General features: G+C 44.8%; 1 protein-coding gene across 5 annotated transcripts in view; it reads right to left on the minus strand.

Moving 5' to 3' along the window:
* The window catches only part of GLB1 (galactosidase beta 1), a 92,110-nt gene that overhangs the window by 36,330 nt on the left and 34,023 nt on the right, over nt 1-21,757 (minus strand). For all 5 annotated transcript variants that reach the window (XM_035278289.3, XM_035278287.3, XM_078354498.1 and 2 more), the window contains exons 6-10: nt 17,196-17,376; nt 13,046-13,104; nt 11,155-11,276; nt 11,030-11,070; nt 5,439-5,551 (exon numbers count right to left, since the gene is read on the minus strand). In XM_035278289.3, coding sequence (XP_035134180.1) covers nt 5,439-5,551; nt 11,030-11,070; nt 11,155-11,276; nt 13,046-13,104; nt 17,196-17,376 — 516 coding nt within the window. The remainder of the gene's footprint in view (nt 1-5,438; nt 5,552-11,029; nt 11,071-11,154; nt 11,277-13,045; nt 13,105-17,195; nt 17,377-21,757) is intronic.

Here is a 21,757-nt window from a genome sequence, read left to right on the forward strand (position 1 = left end):
GTCAGGAGTTCAAGACCAGCCTGGCCAACATGGCGAAACTCCATCTCTACTAAAAATACAAAAATTACCCATGTGCACTGGTGCATGCTTATAATCCCAGCTACTTGGGAGGTTGAGGCAAGAGAATCATTTGAACCAGGGAGGACGTGGAAGTTGCTTACAGAACAGAGCAAGGCTCTGCTTCTAAAAAAATAGAAATAAAAATTAAAAAAAATATATTTTTATTTTATATTTTTAAATATATACATTATAATCTATTGAATTGCAATATAGTTATATATCACATATCAATAGTTACATATATCACAAGCCATTGAATATATATTAAAATATATATCATAAGCTATTGAATTACATTTATTTATTTATTTATTTATTTTTGAGACGGAGTTTCACTCGTCATACAGGCTGGAGTGCAACAGCGTGATCTTGGCTCACTGCAACCTCCGCTTCCTGGGTTCAAGTGGTTCTCCTGCCTCAGTCTCCGGAGTAGCTGGGACTACAGGCATGCGCATGCCTGGCTACTTACACATAACATCTATCTAAGCCGTTCCTAATTCCTTTACCCTCAGAATCGCTGATATAACCAACATTTGTTACCTTGAGCTACTAGGTTCAGGGGTGCTTTGTTACATGGCAGTAGGTAGGGAGAAAACAAATCTCCTTTGAAAATTCGTATTCACAACCAGCCCTCAGATATATTTATAGCCAAAATTCACACTGCATCTGTAGCACAAAAAAAACCCCTCAACTTAAGATTTTAATTTAAAATGTAGTGTTCCCTGGTACCTGGGAATCAAATAATTCCTAAAGATAAAAGTTCCACAAGTCTTAGGCAACATAGTGAGACCCTGACTCTACCAAAATTTGAAATAAATTAGCCAGGCATGGTGGCACATGCCTGTAGCCCCAGTTCCTCAGGAGGCTGTGGCAGGAGAATCACTTGAGCCTGAGAGGCTGAGGCTGCAGTGAGCCACGACTGCACTCCAGCCTGGGCGACAGAGTGAGCCCCTGCCTCTAACAACAACCACCGCAACAGGAAGTTCCAAGAAATTAAGCTCAGTCAAAATCACAACACACACAATCAAGGCATCGTGAGCAAAAGCTTATAGAAACGACAAAAAGCAGAATGAGACACAGAAAGACTGTATACCACAATGATCACATGGAGATAAGTAACAGAAGTATCTCTCGTATGTTTAAAGAAATAAAAGAAGAACATGTATACCTAAGGAAAAAGCAAGAGAATTTAAAAATGGCTGAGTAAAATTAGAACCGCCAAGGTTAACTTACAGAATGAAAAATACAATTTAATAATTCAATGGAAAGGTTTTAATCTCAGAATTTAGAGCTGCTAAAGACAACATCACAATTGAAGAACATGTCTGAAGGTCGTCAGCATGCCACACAGGGAGAAAAAGAGACTGTGAAACGTGGCGGCTAGAATCAGAAGGTCTAACAAATATCTAACTGAAGCAAATATTTGACGAGATAATGGCATAAACTTTTTAGGACTAGTGGAAAAAGCCAAACCACAAGTTCCAAAACTACCAAGTGGGATAAATGAAAAGAAAGTCACACATAGACGCATCACAGAGAAGCTACAGAACGCCAAATATAAAGAGAAAATCTTAGAAGCTGCCCAAGAGGAAAGACAGATTACCTTCAAGAGAGTGGCAGAGTACAGTTAACTGACTTCTTAGCAGCAACAAGAGAAGTCTGAAGTCAATATGCTGAGGAAAAACTATCAATCTAGAAAAACTATGTTTTGAGGCCAGGCACAGTGGCTCATACCTTTGGGAGGCTGAGGCAGGTGGATCACCAGAGGTCAGAAGTTCAAGACCAGCCTGGCCAACTTGGTGAAACCCCATCTCTACTAAAAATACAAAAATTAGCCAGGTGTGGTGTTACACACCTGTAATCCCAGCTACCTGGGAGGCTGAGGCATGAGAATCACTTCAAGCTGGAAGGGAGAGGTTGCAGTGAGCCAAGATCTCACCACTGCACGCCAGCCTGGGCGACAGAGTGAGACCCTGTCAAAAAAAGAAAGAAAGAGGAGGAAAAGAAAAATTGCATTTTGAAACTGAGGGTTAAAAAGAATTTTCAGACAAAGAAAATATCATTTGCTCACTAAATGAAATCCTAAAGAATATACTTTAGGCAGAAGGCGGGTGATCTCAGATGCAAAGACTGAGCCGCAGGAAGGAACAAAAGATAAAGAGTGCTCCTGGGACGAAGGAACCAGGGCTTTGCCTCAGACTGTGCACTCATGCAGCCACTGCCCACGCTGCATGTCTGCTAGGACACACACCACACAAGTCAAACAGCACAGCCACAACACAACTCCTGATCTTCCCGCACATAAACGGCAACTCTGTGTATGAGTTGCCATTTAAGACATTTTAGCGTCACCCGACTCTCCTTTCTTTCATACTCCCCATCCGAAAACTGTATCAGCACTGCTTTCACAATATATTCTGAAACTGCCTAGTTCCTACTACCTTCACAAGCCACAGTCACCTGTCACTGAGATGGCTGCAAAAGCCACCTAACTGGTCTTCCTACTCTACCCTTGCTCTGCCTCCCGGAGTCTAGTCTCAATACAGCAGTTGGAATCTGCTTTAACACAATATGCTTTAACAACAGCTCTGCTCAACTCCACAGCACATTCCCATTCATTCAGAGGCAAAGCCAAAGTCTTACGATGACCTGCAATGCCCCATGTGATCAGTTCCCCATCTATCTCCCTGACCTCATCTCCTACTTCTCACCCCTTCATTTACTGGGCTCCAGCTACACTGGCCTCCTTACCGGTCTTTAAAAATGCCATATACCTTCCCAGCTTCTCACTGGCTGAATTCTGCCTGGCATGCTCTTGTCCAGGTGGAGATATCCCACATGGCTCTCTCGCCACCTTTTCAGGAAAGCCTACATATGCTAAGCAGCTAAAACTGCACCTGGCACATAGAGTACTTGACAAATATTTGTTAAATCCTTTGCAAGTAAATGAACTATGTGGGTCGAGTGACATACTATCTGAAGCCATTATAGTGATGACCTAGGGTTTTATTTTTTAAGGAGAACTAAAATACATGAACGCTAAACCCAGAGAATTAAAATAGTTGACGATAATAACATACAAATCAGGAGGGGTGTAACTGGAGTTACAGTGAGTTAAACAGGGATGCATATGGAAGAAGTAAAGATACTGATTAATTTTAAACTGTTACAAGACAGCCAGACACAGGAGTGCCCATTGTAGGAACTTGCTGCCTAAAAACAAGCAAAACGAATTTCTGGTGATAGAGGTGAGGGCAGCCGTGAGCTCAGGGATGGGTGTTAATGACTAGACAGTAACATGAGAGGGCTTCTGTGGAGCTGCGTGCTGGTTACAGGGCTGTGCTCCCTTTATCTAAGTTCACTGCTCTGTATCTATAAGGGGTATATATATATATCACACTTAAATGGGTAACCACTAAAAAAATTAGAAAGCAGTGAATAACTTCAAAGTACAAGAAGTGGCGAAAGAAAGAAGAGAAAAAAAAAAACACATAAAACTTCAAAGAATCTAAAAGAAAACAATAAGGGGAAAGAAAAAGTCAAAAAGGTAAACAAACGGATTATAAAATAACTGAAATTAATCTATATACATCAAGAAGTACAATGAGTGAGAATGAATAAATATACAAGTTAAAAGACAAAAAATTTCAAACTACAGATTAAAAAAAATCAATTACATCCTATTTATAAGATATATGTAAAAAGAACAAAGGATATAAAAAAGGTTGAGATTGAAGCATTGGAAAAGATAGCCCAGATAAATACCAACCAAAAGTATGTAGGTAAATGGTGTTAATTAATAACAGACAAAAAGAAGAGTGGGGGGGGGGGCTTCCAGGCAAAAGCCTCATTAGAAATAGAGGGTTATATAATCCCTTTACTAATAAGTACTGAAGGATTTAATTCTCAATTTGCCCACCTAATAACATAACCTCAGAACTCGCAGAGCTACAAGGGGGAACACATGAGGACAACTCTCACTAACTAGGAGGCTAAACTGACAAAAACAGAGGAAGCAGATCAATGATATCATTGGCACCATTAATAAACTTAATCTGAACATGTATGTAGAATACAGTCGACAACTGTAAAATGTACTTTCCTTTTCCACACACGTTGACCATTAATATTGGTATATGTCAGGCTCTAAAACTAGGCTCAACAGCTTCCAGGGGACTGGCATCGCACAGGTTATATTCTCTAACCTCAATGCAAAGAGGTTAGAAATCCAAAAAAAACGGGAAAGTACTTATTTCCAGCAATTTAAAAAACATGCTTCTACACATATCAAGGGTGGGAGAGAAATCACAATAGGCATGTTTAGAAGGAAACAGTAAGACATGGATTGTACAACGAAACTTACAAGCCACAGCAGTCCTTGAAAGGAATTTATAACCTTAAATGTTTATATTAGGAAAGAAGAAAGCCTGCATTAAAAAACCAAGCCTCAAATAAAGGAAGGACATCATAAAGATAGAAACAGAGAGCTTCAAAACAGAACAAACATACGAGGGAGAGCTTGGGAGACATTGCTATAAATTTTGCAGAGATTGAGCCCATAATAATGGAATAACATGAGGAACATTACAACAATACATTTGAAAATGTAGATGAAATGGACCAATTCTAAGTGTAGTAAGTCTAGCTTATACTTTTTATATTTAAAATTCTGTAATATACATTTTAACACATGCTTAAAATCAAGACTACATCATACTTAAAACAAAAAAACATACCATTTATAGGCAGAAAACCTCTGTTTTTTAACTTCAAAACTCAGGTGACTGAGCAGAAAAACTGTGGGTTTTTTCTTTTAACCCACAGCAGAGACAGGAAACCCCACCTAGGTGCACTAGGTGCCTCAGAAGGTTACAAAGCTGCTAGCAGGACTAAGCAGTTCAGGTGCAGTCCAGAAGGAAACAGCAATCACTTACTCCAAACAGAAAAATGAAGCTTCACTGACAGCCGACATCTGCACCATGCTTCATTGGGTCTGAGGATTTATTTCCTATGTACATGAGCCATTTAAGTAGACACACATTTTCTTACCTTTAAGATAAATAATAGTAATAGCTGCCACTTATTAGACATCTATGTGTCAGGAACTGTCCTGGATGGCTTACATGTTTCCGGTCCTTACAACACAACCAGACGCTGTAATCCCAGTTTTACAAATTAATAATCAGCACCGTGATTTGCTCATAGACTCACTCTTAATCACCCGGGTACAAGATGCAAACCCAAGTCCAGCTGATGCCTCCCTTCACCCATCCTTTTCACCAGGAGGGCTCCAGACAGGCAGTTGTCCACAGAGCCACAGTGAGTTCAAGAGAGGCTCTGTCCAAGACCAGCCCACCACAGCCATACAAAGCACCCACCTTGCGGATAACATCTCGCAGAGCAAAATACTTCTCAGTGAGGTCCCCGGCCTCGCTCAGCGGGGCATCATAGTCGTAGCTGGTGGGCTGCGCTGCATAGGGTGAGTTGGCTCCTAGAAGACAAAAATGTGCCACTAGTTATTACCGATGACCCAGCTCTGGGACAAGTTCTTTGGGATCCGTGAGCTCAGCACTGCGGAGAGAGAAAACTAGAAGACACGTTAAAACCAGCTGTTGGGAGACACAGCTGTGGCCCTCAGGATGCAAGGTTTAGAGGCTGGAGTTTCTTTCTACAGGTAGCACTTACCAGGGACCTTAGCGTTTACCAAGCACTCTTTCCATCCACTCTCTACAGAAGCTCAAGCTGTGATTCTAACAGGTATCACCCCCGACTAGACATGCAGGGGATCTGAAGCTCGCCACAAAAATCTGCCAGCACTTCACACCAGTAATGGCAGGGCTTATGATGCGATCCCCACCTCTGACCGTGAATCCTGTCAACTCTGAACTTTATCATGTCCTCCAGCTGTATGGCCGAGAAAAGGTCAGCGGGGAAGACACTGATGACTAGGCCACGGATCAGCAGAAAACTGAGGGCTTATCAAACCAAACAAAGCAGGAGACAACGGTAGACCCACATCAGCCACAGAGGTTCAGACGTAATCTGAGGGCCTCTGTCGCCATCTACAAAGACTACAGAGGGGGCCGTGGTGCACCTCTTGGATCCCTCTTCAGAACCAAGGAACTCACTCATTCTCCCAGTGGCTAGGGCTGTTGTCTGCTCACATTTCTCAGACGTGTCCCTCTCTGGGTACTGGCCTCTGCTGAGCTGCCTCACTCACAGTTACAACCCCCAGGGATGGCCCACCTCCAACAACTGACCAATGTGCCACACGTGGCCATCCCAGCTGCAGAGCTCCCTCTAAGACTGGCTGAGGCCACCTGTGACGTTGCATCATAGCCCAGCTTCTCCCTCTCTGTCTTACAGGCGTTGCTCCAGAGAGCACACCCAATAAGCTTTCTGCCAGGTAATCTTGGAGTCTGTTTCCCTGGGAACTTGACCTTCAACAAAGACCAATGGATAGTGCCAATACTGAGTATACAGAAGGACTAGAAAAACAAATGCCCCTACAATTACTGTGCAAGGGGTGGGGTCTAGAACAGAGGCTCTTGACCTTGTCTTGGATGATGTTCACAGGTGTGAGGTTACCTACAATATCGGGCGGTACTTCAAAAACTTTCCCACACTTAAGAGTCACTTGGAGAGCTTGTTAAAAGAGATTCCTAAGCCCCATCCCAGAGAGTCTGATTCAGCAGGTCTGCAGTGGGGCCTGAGGCTGCATTTCTAACAGGCTTCCAGGTGATGCTGATGCTGCCATCTCCAGACCACCAAGGCTTCGTGCCTTCCTCTTGTACTTCAGAGAGGACTGCAGTGCCAGTGTGTGAGAATGAAGTTATTTTAGGAGTCATCTTTTGCCTGACCTAATTTGTACATCACTGAGGCACATAACATGATAGTTTACCTAGGATTAGTAATAAATTCCTTGGACGCAGCTCACCAGTGATGGAGCCACCTTCAGTGACCTAAGACTGGTGGAGGTGACAGATGAGCAGGGCTGAGGATCAGATCAAGCAGGTCAGCCCCAAAGATTTTTTCATTAGTTCTCTGCACAGAATCTAAACTTTGAAAGATCTGGACCACTCAACCAACTGAATTGATCTAGTCATATAATTCCCCCATTTCTTATTACTCAGAGACAACTCACAGCCAACCGGTCTGCCTGCCTTAGGGGATGCATAGGTTAAAACACATCCCTTCTTCTGAGACACAAAGAAAAAAAAAACCCACATCCGTTGCTGCAAGGAACTCACCTTCTTTGTGGCCCTCCTCTGCCTCTAATGTGGTAGTGCCCATGCGGCGCTGTGTTTCTTACTTGTATGTTTCCCTCCATACTATACTGCTTGCACCTCGGGGTAGAGACTGTGCCTCACTTGCCCTTGAGTCCCCAGCCAGACTCTGGCATGGAGGAGGAGCTCAACCAGTGGTTGCCAGGTTGAGCTTAGCTGGATAAGTGTGACCTCCATTAGCACACTTTACAGGCCAAGGGAGCCCAGGCTGGGAAGCTGGCCAGCGGAGTTAAGGATGGACTGGAAGACTGAGTCTTTGTTCTAGTGCTACTGGCAGAATCATGCTTTAGACCACCACAGGGCAGCATCCCAGAGAAATGGTGTAGATTCAAGCCTCCTTTGGCCACATAAGAGGGTGTGAGGTGGGAAGGCGAAGGAAATGGTGAGACTGCAGTTGTCAGCTCTCCACATTGTGTGAGAAATACACGAGCGCCTGGACCCTGTAGGCAGCCATCACACAGCTGTGGACACGCACAGGCGTGGAGGAAGGAGACACACACCTGCACAGGGAGGTGCACGCTCCTGTGGGTGGGATGGACAGTGAGCTCCCTGCTCTTGATGCTTTTCTCTCTCTGCTCTCCTCTGGGAAGCTGGCCTGGAGAACAGCTTCTACGTACAGACTGGCCTTCTCTCACTTCCTCAAACAGACAGGTCAAAAAGGCAGCTTCAAAGAGGCATGGCAGAACACAGCGGGGTGGGTGTGGGGGCTGGCTCAGGGGCTCCAGCATGCAAGGGATGATTCAAAGGGCCGTGACTCTGGCTCACCACCGCCTGAGTTTCAGTCCAGGCTCCATCCCTTGCCAGCTGAACAGAAAACCTGTGGACATTCTTTTGGTATTCAGCTATTTTTTAGACAGAGTTTCACTCTTGTTGCCCAGGCTGGAGTGCAGTGGCACGATCTCGGCTCACCACAACCGCCACCTCCTGGATTCAAGCGATTCTCCTGCCTCAGCTTCCAAGATTACAGGCATGCACCACCATGCCTGGCTAATTTTATATTTTTAGTAGAGACGGGGTTTCACCATGTTGTCCAGGCTAGTCTTGAACTCCTGACCTCAGGTGATCCACCTGCCTCAGCCTCCCAAAGTGCCGAGATTATAGGTCTGAGCCACCATGCCCAGCTTGCATTCAGCTATTTTTATCTGTAAAGTGGTGTTGATCATCTCTAATCCAGACGAGGCTAATATGAGAACTAAGTAAGAAAACAGAGGCAGAACAGGGAATTCTATGGATTATGGCAGAGGGAGGGGCAGGGGAGAGGATTAAGGACAACTTCTATGTTCCGACAGTTTCTATAATGTCCTATTTTTTTCTAAGATGAATGTGTTATTCTAAGTATAATATTAAGATTTTTAAAAAATTGTGTCATGAACCATACAATTCCAAAAACTATGTCATTTTTCCTGGATTGGATGATTGGTCTCGATCCCATCAGCAGCAGCTGGGGGAATCCCCATCTACAGAGTGAAAAAGGCACCCACCAGGTCTCAACTCTCTCATAAGATGAACACACAGAGATGATCTAAAATATCAATTACCAACCTTGGCACACTATTCTCTTTTCTTTTTTAAAAATTTAAATTTAATTTTCCAGGTGCGGTGGCTCAAGCCTGTAATCCCAGCACTTTGGGAGGCCGAGGCGGGTGGATCACGAGGTCAAGAGATTGAGACCATCCTGGTCAACATGGTGAAACACCATCTCTACTAAAAAATACAAAAAATTAGCTGGGCATGGTGGTGTGCGCCTGTAATCCCAACTACTCGGGAGGCTGAGGCAGGAGAATTGCCTGAACCCAGGAGGCGGAGGTTGCAGTGAGCCGAGATCACGCCATTGTACTCCAGCCTGGGTAACAAGAGTGAAACTCCGTCTCAAAAAAAAAAAAATTAATATAATTTAAAGTTCCAGGATACATGTGCAGAACATGCAGGTTTGTTACACAGGTGAACGTGTGCCGTGATGGTTTGCCACACCTATCAACCGGTCACCTAGGTATTAAAACCTGCATGCATTAGCTATTTATCCTGATGCTCTCCCTCCCTGCAATCCCCCAAAAGGCCCCGGGCACACTATTATCTTACATGCAGTGAAATTTCAGTTTTGCAATATCTTCATTTCTTGGCTCTAGTAATAGTATTAAAATTGATCATTCTCATAAGCAATGTCTTCTCCTAGCCCATCTCAGCCTGCAAAAAAGATAGCAGTTCAAAGAGAAACTTCATTAAGAGCTGACACCATCCGATTTCAGATCCTGAGAGATTTAGGTCCAAACAAAACCTTCAGAACTCAACAGCTGGGCATCCTCCGTGATTCAGAGAGAAAAATGCAAACAGAGAGACAGGTAGGGAATGAAGCTTAGAGAAAAGTCAGTACAGCATCATTTGTCTTTGCAAAAAAAATCAAAGACATTGAAGAAAAATTTTTGTCGTAATTTTTCCTACACAGAAATCTATAGAAATGTGAAACGGTGCAGCCATTTTGGAAAACATGGCAGTTCCTCAAACTCTAAACATAGAGTTACCACATGACGTGGCAATTCCACTTCTTGGTATACACCCGAATGAACTGAAACAGGAATTCAAACAATTCTTGTATATCAGTGTTCAAAGCAACACTCTAACCAAAACATGGAAATAACCCAAATGTCCATCAACCAATGAATGGATAATAAAATACTGCACATCCACACAAGGGAATACTATTCAGCAATCAAAAGGAATGAAACACGGATACACGTGACAACATGGATGAACCTTGAACACACTGGACTAAATGAAAGACGTCAGACAGCTGTATATATGTGGTTCATTTATATGAAATGTTCAGAGTTGGCAAGTCCAGAGGGACAGAAAGTATATTACTTCCAGGGGCTGGGAGGAGGAAGAGTGTGGAATCTCATGGGTATGGAGTTTGTTTTCGGGGTGATAAAATGTTACTGAATTAGATAATGGCAATGGTTATACAACTTTGTAAATACAGTAAATGCCACTGCATCATATACTTAAAAACTGTAAATTTTACGGTTTGTGAATTATATCTCAACAAAACAAAATGTTAAAAAAAAAAAAGACCACAGCGGAATATTTAAACAAATAAGCTACAGTTATAGACTGTGACTAAAGTCTGCCCAACTTCCGGTGAAAAACAGTAAGGCTTCAAATGCTCACAAAAATGTATGTCCCTTAAATTTTTTTTAAGAAATATTATTTTAAAAAATTATATAGGTAATCCTTATAGATTAGAAAATGTAGGACCAGGTGCGGTGGCTCACGCCTGTAATCCTAGCATTTTGGGAGGCCAAAGTGGGAAGACTGCTTGAGATCAGGAGTTCGAGACTAGCCTGGCCAACATGGCGAAACCTTGTCTCTACTAAAAATACAAAAAATTAGCCAGCTATAGTGGCATGCTCCTGTAATCCCAGCTACTTGGAGGCTGAGGCAGAGGCAGAGGCAGAGGCAGGAGGATCCCTTGAGCCTGGGAGGTGGAGGTTGCAAGGTTGCAGTGAGTCGAGATTGCACCATTGCACTCCAGCCTGGGCGACAGAGCAAGACTCTGTCAAAAAAAAAAAAAAAAAAGGAAAGAAAGAAAGAAAAATTTTAGGAGAGGATAAGAAAATAAAAACTGTCTGTGGGCACATCCCTCCCCATTGTAGCCTAAGTTTCTACAGATGTTAAAGTGCTCTTACCATTCCAATAGGCAAAATTGGTCCCACCTATAAACATGTACCTACAAGGAAACAAAAGAATACAGTACTTCACTGTGAGCCCACGGCTACTGAGGGCACCCTCCCCTCAGGCGATGAACACTCACAAGTTCACACTCGCCCCATGGGCAAGTATGTCATGGAGGGAGGAAGCCACCGCTTCGGTCTTGATTGTGGAGTGAGGTTGGCCCCAGTGGTCTAGCCAGCCAGTATAGAATTCAGAATTGATCTAAAATGAAAAACAATGTGGCCCTTAGGACAGACTTATGCCCTTCCAATGCCAGCGCTTCCTTGCAATGCTCCATCTGTAGTAGGTGTCAAGGAGGTTGACTTTGCACTGCTTAACCCAGAGCCGGGGGGACCAACAAGCACTTTCAGTACCAACAATGCTGATGTCCAGTCCTCAGGTTCATGGCTAAAGTGAGAGCTCATCTTACACAATGCAAGTATTCCTGAAAAGTGGGGCCTACATTCAAATTTAGATAGCTGATCCCCTGTTTAAACATGGTAGGAATGTCTTGTTGGGCAAAGAAACTGGATAGCAAAATATTTTTATAGAGTAACAGCTCCAAGTTCACCCTTTGTATAAATCCAGATTTTGAGATCTCAGGTTGATATATAATGAGGTAGACTTGTCCCACTATTCTGCAAAGCAGGCCTCAAACGCTTCATGTTTTTCTTGGGCATCGCCCTGCCAAGCCTTGGTCTAGAGAACAAAAAAGAAAGCTGGACCTTCTCATGGGGACGTCTTGTTTCAGGTTCTAGGAAATAGCTTCACCCAAAGCCTATGAATGCAGGGTCTGCACTGCTCACTAAGCAGAGACTATACCCAGAAGACGCTGTTTTATAAAGAAGGCTTGTACACAGGTGGGGCAGTCTGACCTGGTACAGAGAAGGCACAGGGTATTAACCCCTTAAACTAGGCTGAGTGACAACAAGAACAGCAACTTCAGCTGAAGAAGGGAAGAATGGAAAGAGAAGGATGGATAGATTATGGACACCCGCCTGCACCTGGCCACCATCTCCTCCTCCTAGCAGCCTATACTGTGTGCCATGAAGCCTTACAATTCAGTGTGGTCAGTAAACCTGCATCCTCAAGGCCACCTGGCTGCTTACTAGCAATGAGACTCTCAGGGCCGGGCACAGTGGCTCACACCCATAATCCCAGCCCTTTGGGAGGCCAAAGCAGGATCGCTTGGGGTTAGGAGTTTGAGACCGGCCTGGCCAACATGGTGAAACCTCGTCTCTACTAAAAAAACAAAAAAATTAGCTGGGCGTTGGGGTGCACACCTGTAATCCCAGCTACTCAGGGGGCTGAGGCACAAGAATTGCTTTAACCGGGGGTGGAGGTTGGAGAGAGCCCAGATGGCACCACTGCACTCCAGCCTGGGTGACAGAGCAAGAGTCAGTCTCAAAAAAAAAAAAAAAAAAAAAGGAAATGAGAATCTCAGGCCCCAACCGAGACCCAGCAGATCAAAATTTGCTGTGTTTATGAATCACTTGAGTATTAACAAAATCCCCAAGTGATTTGTAAACGCTAAGTGGAGAAGCTCTGTCACAAAGAGCTATCAGTTAACACAGACTTGAACTCAGGACCCTGGTCCAGCCATTCACTGGCTACATGACCCTGGCAAGTGACACAGCTTTCCTGAGCCTCAATGAAAATGGAGACAATAACACCACTTATGAGAGTTGCCCCGAGGACCAGATGAAACCAGGAAGCAGGGGCACACAGCCTGATGTGTAACAGGCCATTCATGTTGGTGCTCAGTCTGTTCCACCCAGCGCAGGAGCTCAGTTTCAAACAGGAACATTGTTTCTGCTATCGTTCACATGCCCAGAATGGCTATGACTCCACAGTCCCATTAGCTGCTGACCCCAGAGCCAAAAGCAAGGGCCTGCTCCCCAGTTTCAGCAGCACGTGACCTTTCTCTCCTGACAGCTGCAATGAAGTTATATAAGCCAAGAGTCTCGCCACACCCCACCCTCAATCCTTACCAAGGGTCCTTTGGGTTCACACTTCCTCTGGGTTTGGAAAGCATCTGTGACGTTGCTGCCTGAAAATTGTAAGGGAGAAGGTAAGTCAGTCATGGAAATGATGAGAAGTTAAATAACAAGAGCCCTTCATGGGACTTGGGGCTGAAGCCCTGCTACAGTCAGAATGTTGGTGTCCCCCCAAAATTCTCATGTGGGAACTTAACCCCCAATATGATAGTATTACGAGGTGAGGCCACTGGAAGTGACTGGATCACAACAGCTCCACCCTCATGAATGAGATTAGTGCCCTTATAAAAAGAGGCTCCGGCCTGGCATGGTGGCTCATGCCCGTAATCCCAGCACTTTGGGAGGCCAAGGCGGGCGGATCACCTGAGGTCAGGAGTTCGAGACCAGCCTGGCCAACATGGTGAAACCCCTTCTCTAGTAAAAATACAAAAATTAGCCAAGCATAGTCCCAGCTACTTGGGAGGCTGAGGCAGGAGACGTCACTTGAACCTGGGAGGTGGAGGCTGCAGTGATCTGAGATCGTGCCACTGCACTCCAGCCTGGGTGATAGAGCAAGACTCCATCTCAAAAAAATTTAAAATAATAAATAAATAAATCAACACATAGAGGTTCAAGGGAGCTTCCTGGACATGTGAAGACACAGCAAGAAGGCATGGGACCATCTTTGAAGTAGACAGCAAGCCCTTCCCAGACACTGAGTCTGCTGGAATCTCGATTTTGGACTTCTCTCCCTCTAGAACTGTGAGCAGTAAATTTCTTTTGTTTGTAAGTAATAACCCAGACTAAGGTAGTTTGTTACAGCAGATGAAACTGACTAAGGCAGGCCTCTGTCCCTTCCCACACCCCATGGGCCTGGAATACTTCCAAGCTAGTTTCAGACTGGACCCATTAGAGGATGTGTATTGACCACAGGACATGGCTTCTCTCTGAGGAGGTCCCCGGGACCTTTCCGGTCTGCACAGGAGTTCCCTTTGCGGGCCTGTCTTCCTTATCTGTGCTTCCCCCAGGCCTGGACAAATATCTTATGTGTTATCTCTTCACAAGAACATCTGGTTGACCTGGAGGCACCCACAGGATGAGCCTGGTTTGAAGATACTTACAGCCTCCATAATACCACACACCGTAGTGCCACAAACATTTGCCAGTTAATTAACACATCAACGGGATGTGGGTGCTCTCACTGTGTTTACCCCTGAATCATGGAATATACTCTGGATTCTCATTTGTACATCAACCATTCCAAACCACTAGCTCTCAATTTTCCCCTATGAAATATCCCAATAGAGTGTCTTATCCTGCCTCTCATGTCTTCTATTGTCCCTTCTTCCTCTAAAATGAAGAATTTCTCCACAGAGAAGGAATGGGATGCCAAGCATTGGGGAAAGAGGAAGCATGAGCACGATCCATGCCCACCCGAGCAGAGGACGCCCTGGCCCCACACTTCATGACCCCGTTCCCACAGCAGGTATCCCACGGTGGACACAGAACCAGCCAAGACCTTCTGATAACCACTTGCTCTGAGATGGGGCTTTAGCTTCTCTGTAAGGCCAGCTTTTGGGACAGAATATGCTGATGGAGAAAGGGCAGAATCTCATCAGATGCCTTTCTCACTATTAAGCATTAGGCTGCATTCAGATCTTTAAACACTGTTCTCCTGAGACCTGCCACCCCCAGGCAATACCCCTCTTCCACACAAAGCAATGAAGCCTCAGACCGGAGGGCCCATCTGTCCCAGGCATCCTGGCCTTGTGGTACTCTATTCTCCCTCCCCCAGCAGGGACAGCCACACTGCCACCTCACATACAAATTATGCTCACAACACGTTCATAATCACTTTCAATTTCTTCCTCCCAACAGAAAAATTCCGAGCTTTTCATCACTGCCACGGGAAGCCTGACCAAAGCAGGCGGAAACCGGCATAGCATTTCCTCTGCAGGGCTTTGTATTAGGTTGGTGCAAACGTAATTGTGGTTTTTGCCATTTTTTTTTAAAGGCAACAACTGCAATCACTTTTGCACCAACCTAACCAACCTGATAGATGAATCCTTTTATCACCAAATGCTCTCGAAACACTGCACTCACTTAAGGTCAGTTCTTCTTCTCTTTTTTGATAAGGTAGAAGAACCTCTCTAAAAATGCAACTCCAGACCAGGAGTGGTGGCTCACGCCTATAATCCCAGCACTTTGGGAAGCTGGGGATCATGTGAGGTCAGGAGTTCGAGACCCGCCTGGCCAACATGATGAAACCCCGTCTCTACTAAAAATACTACAATTAGCTGGGCGTGGTGGCACATGCCTGTAATCCCAGCTACTTGGGAGGCTGAGGCAGGAGAATGCTTGCACCTGGGAGGCGGAGGTCGCAGTGAGCTGGGATCATGCCACTGCACTCCAGCCTGGGCAACAAGAGCGAAATTCCACTTCAAAAAAAAAGTGACACCAGGCTAATTTCCTCATTTCGGTCTTCTGTACATCCCTCTCAAGAGAGGCAAGCATTGGCTGTGCAATGTGCATCGAGTACCTTACACCTCAGAGGGGAGAGCAGCGGGGCTTGAAGCCACTCAAGGAACTGGTCCTTTTTTTTTTGGTAAGTATCTTTTTTTGAGACAGCATTTTGCTCTGTTGCCCAGGTTGGGATGCAGTGGCTCAATCACAGCTCATTGTACCCTTGAACTCCTGGGCTCAAGTAATCCTCCTGCCTCATTCTCCCGAGTAGCTAGGACTACGGGCACCACGCCTAGCCTGGAACTTTTTATTCTGCAGTAATTTCAAACTTGTAACATTGTAAGAATAGTACCAAAAAGCTCTCATATCCCTTCATCTAGATTTCCCAATTGTTAGCATTTTACTAGATTTACTCTATCAGTTTCTCTACAAAAATATACATTTTTCTGAGCCATCTGAGAATAAAGTGCAGATGTTATGGCCCTTTGTCACTAAACACGTCAGTGTTTATTCTTTAAGAACAAAGGCATTCTTTAAATAAGCACAATACACTTATAAAAATCAAGAAATTACACTGATACAATAGTACAATCTACAGACTGTTTTCAAAGATCACAGCTGTCTCAATAATGTCTTTCATAGCCACCACCCCAACCCCTAAAATAAAAAGTCTGGTCAGTCCTTTAGCTACTGCTACGGTTTGGATCCGTGTTCCATCTGTGTCTCCACCGAATCTCATGTGGAACTGTAATCCACAGTGTGGGAGGTGGCCTGGTGGGAGGGGGCTGGACCGTGGGGGCAAAGTTCTCGTGAATGCGTTAGCTCCGTCCCCTCAGTGCTGTTCTCCTGGGAGTCAGTGGATGAGTTATGAGATCTGGTTGTTGAAAAGCCTGCAGCACGCCCCCTTCTGTCTCCTCCCCCTGCTCTGGCCACGTAAGATCTACCTGCTTTCCCTTTGCCTTCTGCCATGATTGTAAGTTTCCTTAGGCCTCCCCAGTCTCCGGTATTCATTTACAGCAGGGCAAGAAGGGACGGATATAGCTGTCATATCCTTTATGAAAGCCACTCTCCTAAATGAAGACTCTCTTAACATTACTTATGGCCAGAAGCATCCTAACGACAGTGCCTGCCCATCTGTAACTTTCACTTACAGCGTCCCCACAGTTTACGCAGCACCGTGTAAGGAATCCGGCAAGGCAGCTTTTGTAGCATCTGCCAAACCCTCTCCAGCCCTGACAGTTCACCGTGTTCTCTGTTATGCAGAAAGAGAACAAGTGTAAGGTAAGTTCCCAGCCAGTGGCTGACCTCAAAGTTGGCTGCAGCCGAGACATAGCCCCAAGTGTCCTGCCAAGAGGAGAGGACAGGGAGGGCCGAAATAGCAGAGAAGCATGCCCCAGACACAGCCTAAAAGGTGACTCCCTCAAGGGAGAGCTTCTCACAGCTTGGGTGGGCCAGCCCAGCCCCTGAGACAGCAGTACTCCATGTTGCAGCCAGCTCCACCAGTGCTGAACATGCAGCTACCCTGGAAGCTCCTGGCCTACAGATAACCTGTTACTGAGGGGTGCGAGTATTCTATCTGTCCCTTGAAAAAGGAAAATGTGAAAAATCTCAGTCTGCCCAGGACTTAAAACAAGTGCCCAGAGCGACTGATTGAGTAAAAAGCTGATTTTAAGCTGCAATTTCCGGTACCACAAACACCCACCTGTTCCGAAGTCCACTGTGGCGTAGAGGCCCTGCAGGGCCCCACACCGCAGGAACTTCTCATGGGCCCCGTCAGTGGTGAACAGAACCACGTCGTCCCCCAGATGGTGGCGAAAGCGCTTCTGCAGGAAGCGCAGGTAGTCAAAATCACAGGCGAAGTAGCTGCCATATTCATTTTCCACCTGTGAGTGAAAAAAGAGCAGGGAAAAATGAGGAGATCTCAGTGGAGCCATCCTAATGCAAGCTGTTGTGTCGGGAAGATACCCAAGCATCTGCTAAGGTGACAAGGCTTAGTGATTGCCAGAAAAATTTCCTTCACTCAGACTTCAAAAGTGACTAAAAAAAAACCCAACAATTCGGCATAAATTCAGTTCTCCCACCACTGAGAAATAAGAAAAACAAAAAAAGCGCCAAACTGGCGTTCAGATTGTAGTGGTATTCTTCCCTGAAATAGAAAGTAGATACTTCAAACATCACATAGATAATACCTTCCCATGGCGGAAATGCTAGGAAAATGAAAAGAAAATGGAAAAAGTATCCGTTAATTCCATTGCCCAGAGATAATCACCGCAGGCATTTTAGTATACAGCTAGATTTACAGACACACACTCTCCCCAAATCTATACAAATAATATGCAGCAGTGTTTTCTTTCCTCAAAACTGGGATCATATTATACGCACCAGTTCTAACACTGTTTTCCCTTAATGTACTATGCAAAACCTCCATGGCAATGGGAAGGGTGAATGCCGGGCCAGGTGCACCATATCTATTTGACCTGCTGTCAAACACACACCAGTGTTCAGTTTGTGCTCAATAACATCAGTGATTCTCAACCAGGAGCTCTTTCGCCCCACAGGGGACATTTGGCTGTGTCTGGAAATGTCTGTGGTTATCACAGCTCGGGGGAAGTGCTCATGGCATCCAGTGGGTAGAGCACCAGGATGCTGCTCGACATCCCACAGTGCATGGGGAAGCCCCACGACAAAGAATGATCAGGTGCAACATGGCAACAGTGCTGGGGGGGTTCCTGCTCTGAAGCATGCATTCCCAGTGAGGTGAGTACCAACCCTGAGGGGGTAAACATTGATGCTTTGAGGATAAAAAATATTATTCTTTATTTATATAAAACATATATATACACAGCAAATAAACCAATACATAATATCTCAGGTATCAAAATTTCATGGTGAAGAGGAGAAGGCAATCAGAAAAAAAGTTTAAAAGGGATCCTTGGGGGCAATGATGAAAAAGAAGGTTAAGAAACATCGCTCTCAAGCAATCAAACAAATGAGCCTCAGCTCTACCCAATACGACAACCAATCTTAGGAATATAACCTCAAGCTGAAGTATGACACTGGAAATTACAGTACAATCCCCTTTAGAGAAAATTCAGAACAATCAAAACCAAACTAGATGTCTGAGTACACACATAGGTGGTAAAAGTACAAAGAGAAGAAAAACCCAATGGACATAAAAGTCAGGACAGTGGGACGAACAGGTGTATGATCAAGGACACCGGGAAGCTTCTAGGGCACTGGCCACGTGCTGCTTCCTGACCTTGGTTGGTGGTTATGGGGGTGTCCACAGCACCGTGGTTCATTATACTGCACATTTATGTATGTATGCGACGTTTCATTTACAAAAATTAAAAAAAAAATACCCAACCATAAAATTTTAACCTGCACATAATACAAAACAAATATTTGTGATTCTAGGAATACATGATCTTTAAACATAAGCACAAGAAACTGTGAGCCCCCAGAAAAGAGGTGCTTAGCCTGAGCGGCTGGGAGAGACTGTCAAGGAAGGTCCCCTGGAGGGACAGCCTGAGGTCGATCTAGAAGAAAAGGCTCCGAATTTGGGAAGGGAATGGGTTGAGGGCATTCCTACATATTTGACCTCCCCAGCAGCTCAAGTTCATCCACGTGCAGAGTTGGAGAGTAGGGAAAGAATAGTGAGTGTTGAAAATGAACTAGATGTCACCGTCATCATGTGCACACCTGCCTCCCAGATGGTTTCATGAATGATCACTCTCTCAGAGAGGATCCCTCTGGCATACTTTCATGTTTTGGCTTCGAGAAGTAAAACAGACTGCAGCACGCATGCGCAGGACACAGGCTTCCCGGTCATGGAACCACCCTGGAAGAGGAAGTGTTAGCTGCTCACACAGAGTAGAAAACATCCACTGAGGAGTCCCACGGAAGTTTCTTTTGCAGTAATTTAGGTAAATGCTAAGAAAAGCTTCGTAACTGGCAAGGTTCTTTTCTCCTCCCTCTTTCTTAAGTGCTACTTTCGAGACCATGTCTCCTTTTTATTATTTGGCTGTCAAGAAGTTCAGAGCTAAAGATCCTAAAAGTGGTTCCAGCAACTAAACCACACCTGCAGGGCTCACACCTCTGCAGCTCAGGCTCTCTTCTGCCCTTCCCCAAGTCCCAACCTATGGTCCTGCTTTTTCAGGTCTTATTTATGCATTGTCATTGTTGTATCACATACTCTAAAATAAAGAGGCTTGTAAAAAAGGCATACACACAATTTGGTTAGATTATGAGAGAGAAAAGCAGAATTGCAAGGCAGCTTAGAGTCCTAGTCACAGGCACGGCTGGCAGACCCAACTGTCTACATGCAAATCTGAGCTCTGCCACTTCCTATTCAGGGGGCTCCACCTGCAAAGTGTACCTACCTTGCTGGGTTATCGTGAGGATTAACTGAGTCAGCACATGACTAGAAATTTGCACAGATCTGGCACCTAGTAAGTGCTCAAAATGCTAGCAGCTAAGACTCTACTCAAGTTCTGTGTTATTACCAATTAGGGAAATAAGAGGGGTGTGAAGGCTGGGGGTGGGTGTAATACACAAATGAAAAGCCTTGAAAAACCCATAGAAAAAGTCACGGTTAGCTTCAGAGGGAGACTGATGTTTTCAGAGCAGGAGTCAACAAACTTTTAAAACAAAACACCAGGCCAGGTGCGGTGGCCCACGCCTGTAATCCTAGCACTTTGAGAGGCTGAGGCGGGTGGATCCCTTGAGGTCAGGTACTCGAAACCAGCCTGGTCAACATGGTGAAACCCATCTCTACTAAAAAAAAAAAAAAAAAAAAAAAATAGCCAGGCGAGGCAAGGCTGCAGTGAACCCAGATTGCGCCTCTGAACTCCAGCCTGGGTGACAGAGTGAGACACTGTCTCAAAACAAACAACCGCCAGAGAATAAATATTTGAGGCACTGCAGCCACAGAGGTCTCCATCTCAACGACTCAACTCTGCCACTGTAGTACAAAAGCAGCTACAGACAGCAGATAAACCGTGTGGCGATTCCGATATACCTTTCCTTTAGAAAATATGTAGGTGGTGGCCATAATTTGCAGGTCTTTGTTCTAGAGTAACTGTCTCCATCCTATAAGCTCCTTAAGCACCAGACTTTTTATATATATATATTTTTTATTGCACTCTGGGTTCTGGGGTACATGTGAAGAACATGCAGGATTGTTGCATAGGTACACACATGGCAATCTGGTTTGCTGCCTCCATCCCTATCACCTATTCTGGCATTTCTCCCCATGTTATCCCTCCCCAACTCTCTACCCTCTGCTGTCCCTCCCCTAGCCCTCCACTAACAGACCCCAGTGTGTGATGCTCCCCTCCCTGTGTCCATGTGTTCTCATTGTTCAACACCCATGAGTGAGAACATGTGGCATTTGATTTTCTGTTCTGGTGTCAGTTTGCTGAGAATGATGGTTTCCAGGTTCCCTGCAAAGGACACGAACTCATCGTTTTTTATGGTTGCACAGTATTCCATGGTGTATATGTGCCACATTTCCCCTGTCCAGTCTATCATGGATGGGCATTTGGGTTGGTTCCAGGTCTTTGCTATTGTAAACAGTGCCACAGTGAACATACGTGTACATGTGTCCTTATAGGAGAACGATTTATAGTCCTTTGGATATATACCCAGTAATGGGATTGCTGGGTCAAATGGAATTTCTATTTCTAGGTCCTTGAGGAATCGCCACACCATCTTCCACAATAGTTGAACTAATTTACACTCCCACCAATAGTGTAAAAGTGTTCCTATTTCTCCACATCCTCTCCAGCATCTGTTGTCTCCAGATTTTTTAATGATCACCATTCTAACTGGCGTGAGATGGTATCTCAATGTGGTTTTCATTTGCATTTCTCTAATGACCAGTGATGAGCATTTTTTCATGTTTGTTGGCCTCATATATGTCTTCTTTTGAAAAGTGTCTGTTCATGTCCTTCACCCACTTTTGAATGGGTTTGTTTTTTTCTTGTAAATCTGTTTTAGTTCTTTGTAGATTCTGGATATCAGCCCTTTGTCAATGGGTAGATTGCAAACATTTTTTCCCGTTCTGTTGGTTGCTGGTTCACTCTAATGATTGTCTCCTTTGCTGTACAGAAGCTCTGGATTTTGATTAGGTCCCATTTGTCTATTTTGGCTTTTGTTGCCAATGCTTTTGGTGTTTTAGTCATGAAGTCCTTGCCTACGCCTATGTCCTGAATGGTTTTGCCTAGGTTCTCTTCTAGGGTTTTTATGGTGTTAGGTCTTATG

This window comes from Callithrix jacchus, chromosome 17, assembly GCF_049354715.1.
Source record: "Callithrix jacchus isolate 240 chromosome 17, calJac240_pri, whole genome shotgun sequence".
In the NCBI taxonomy this organism is placed as follows: Eukaryota; Metazoa; Chordata; class Mammalia; order Primates; family Cebidae; genus Callithrix; species Callithrix jacchus.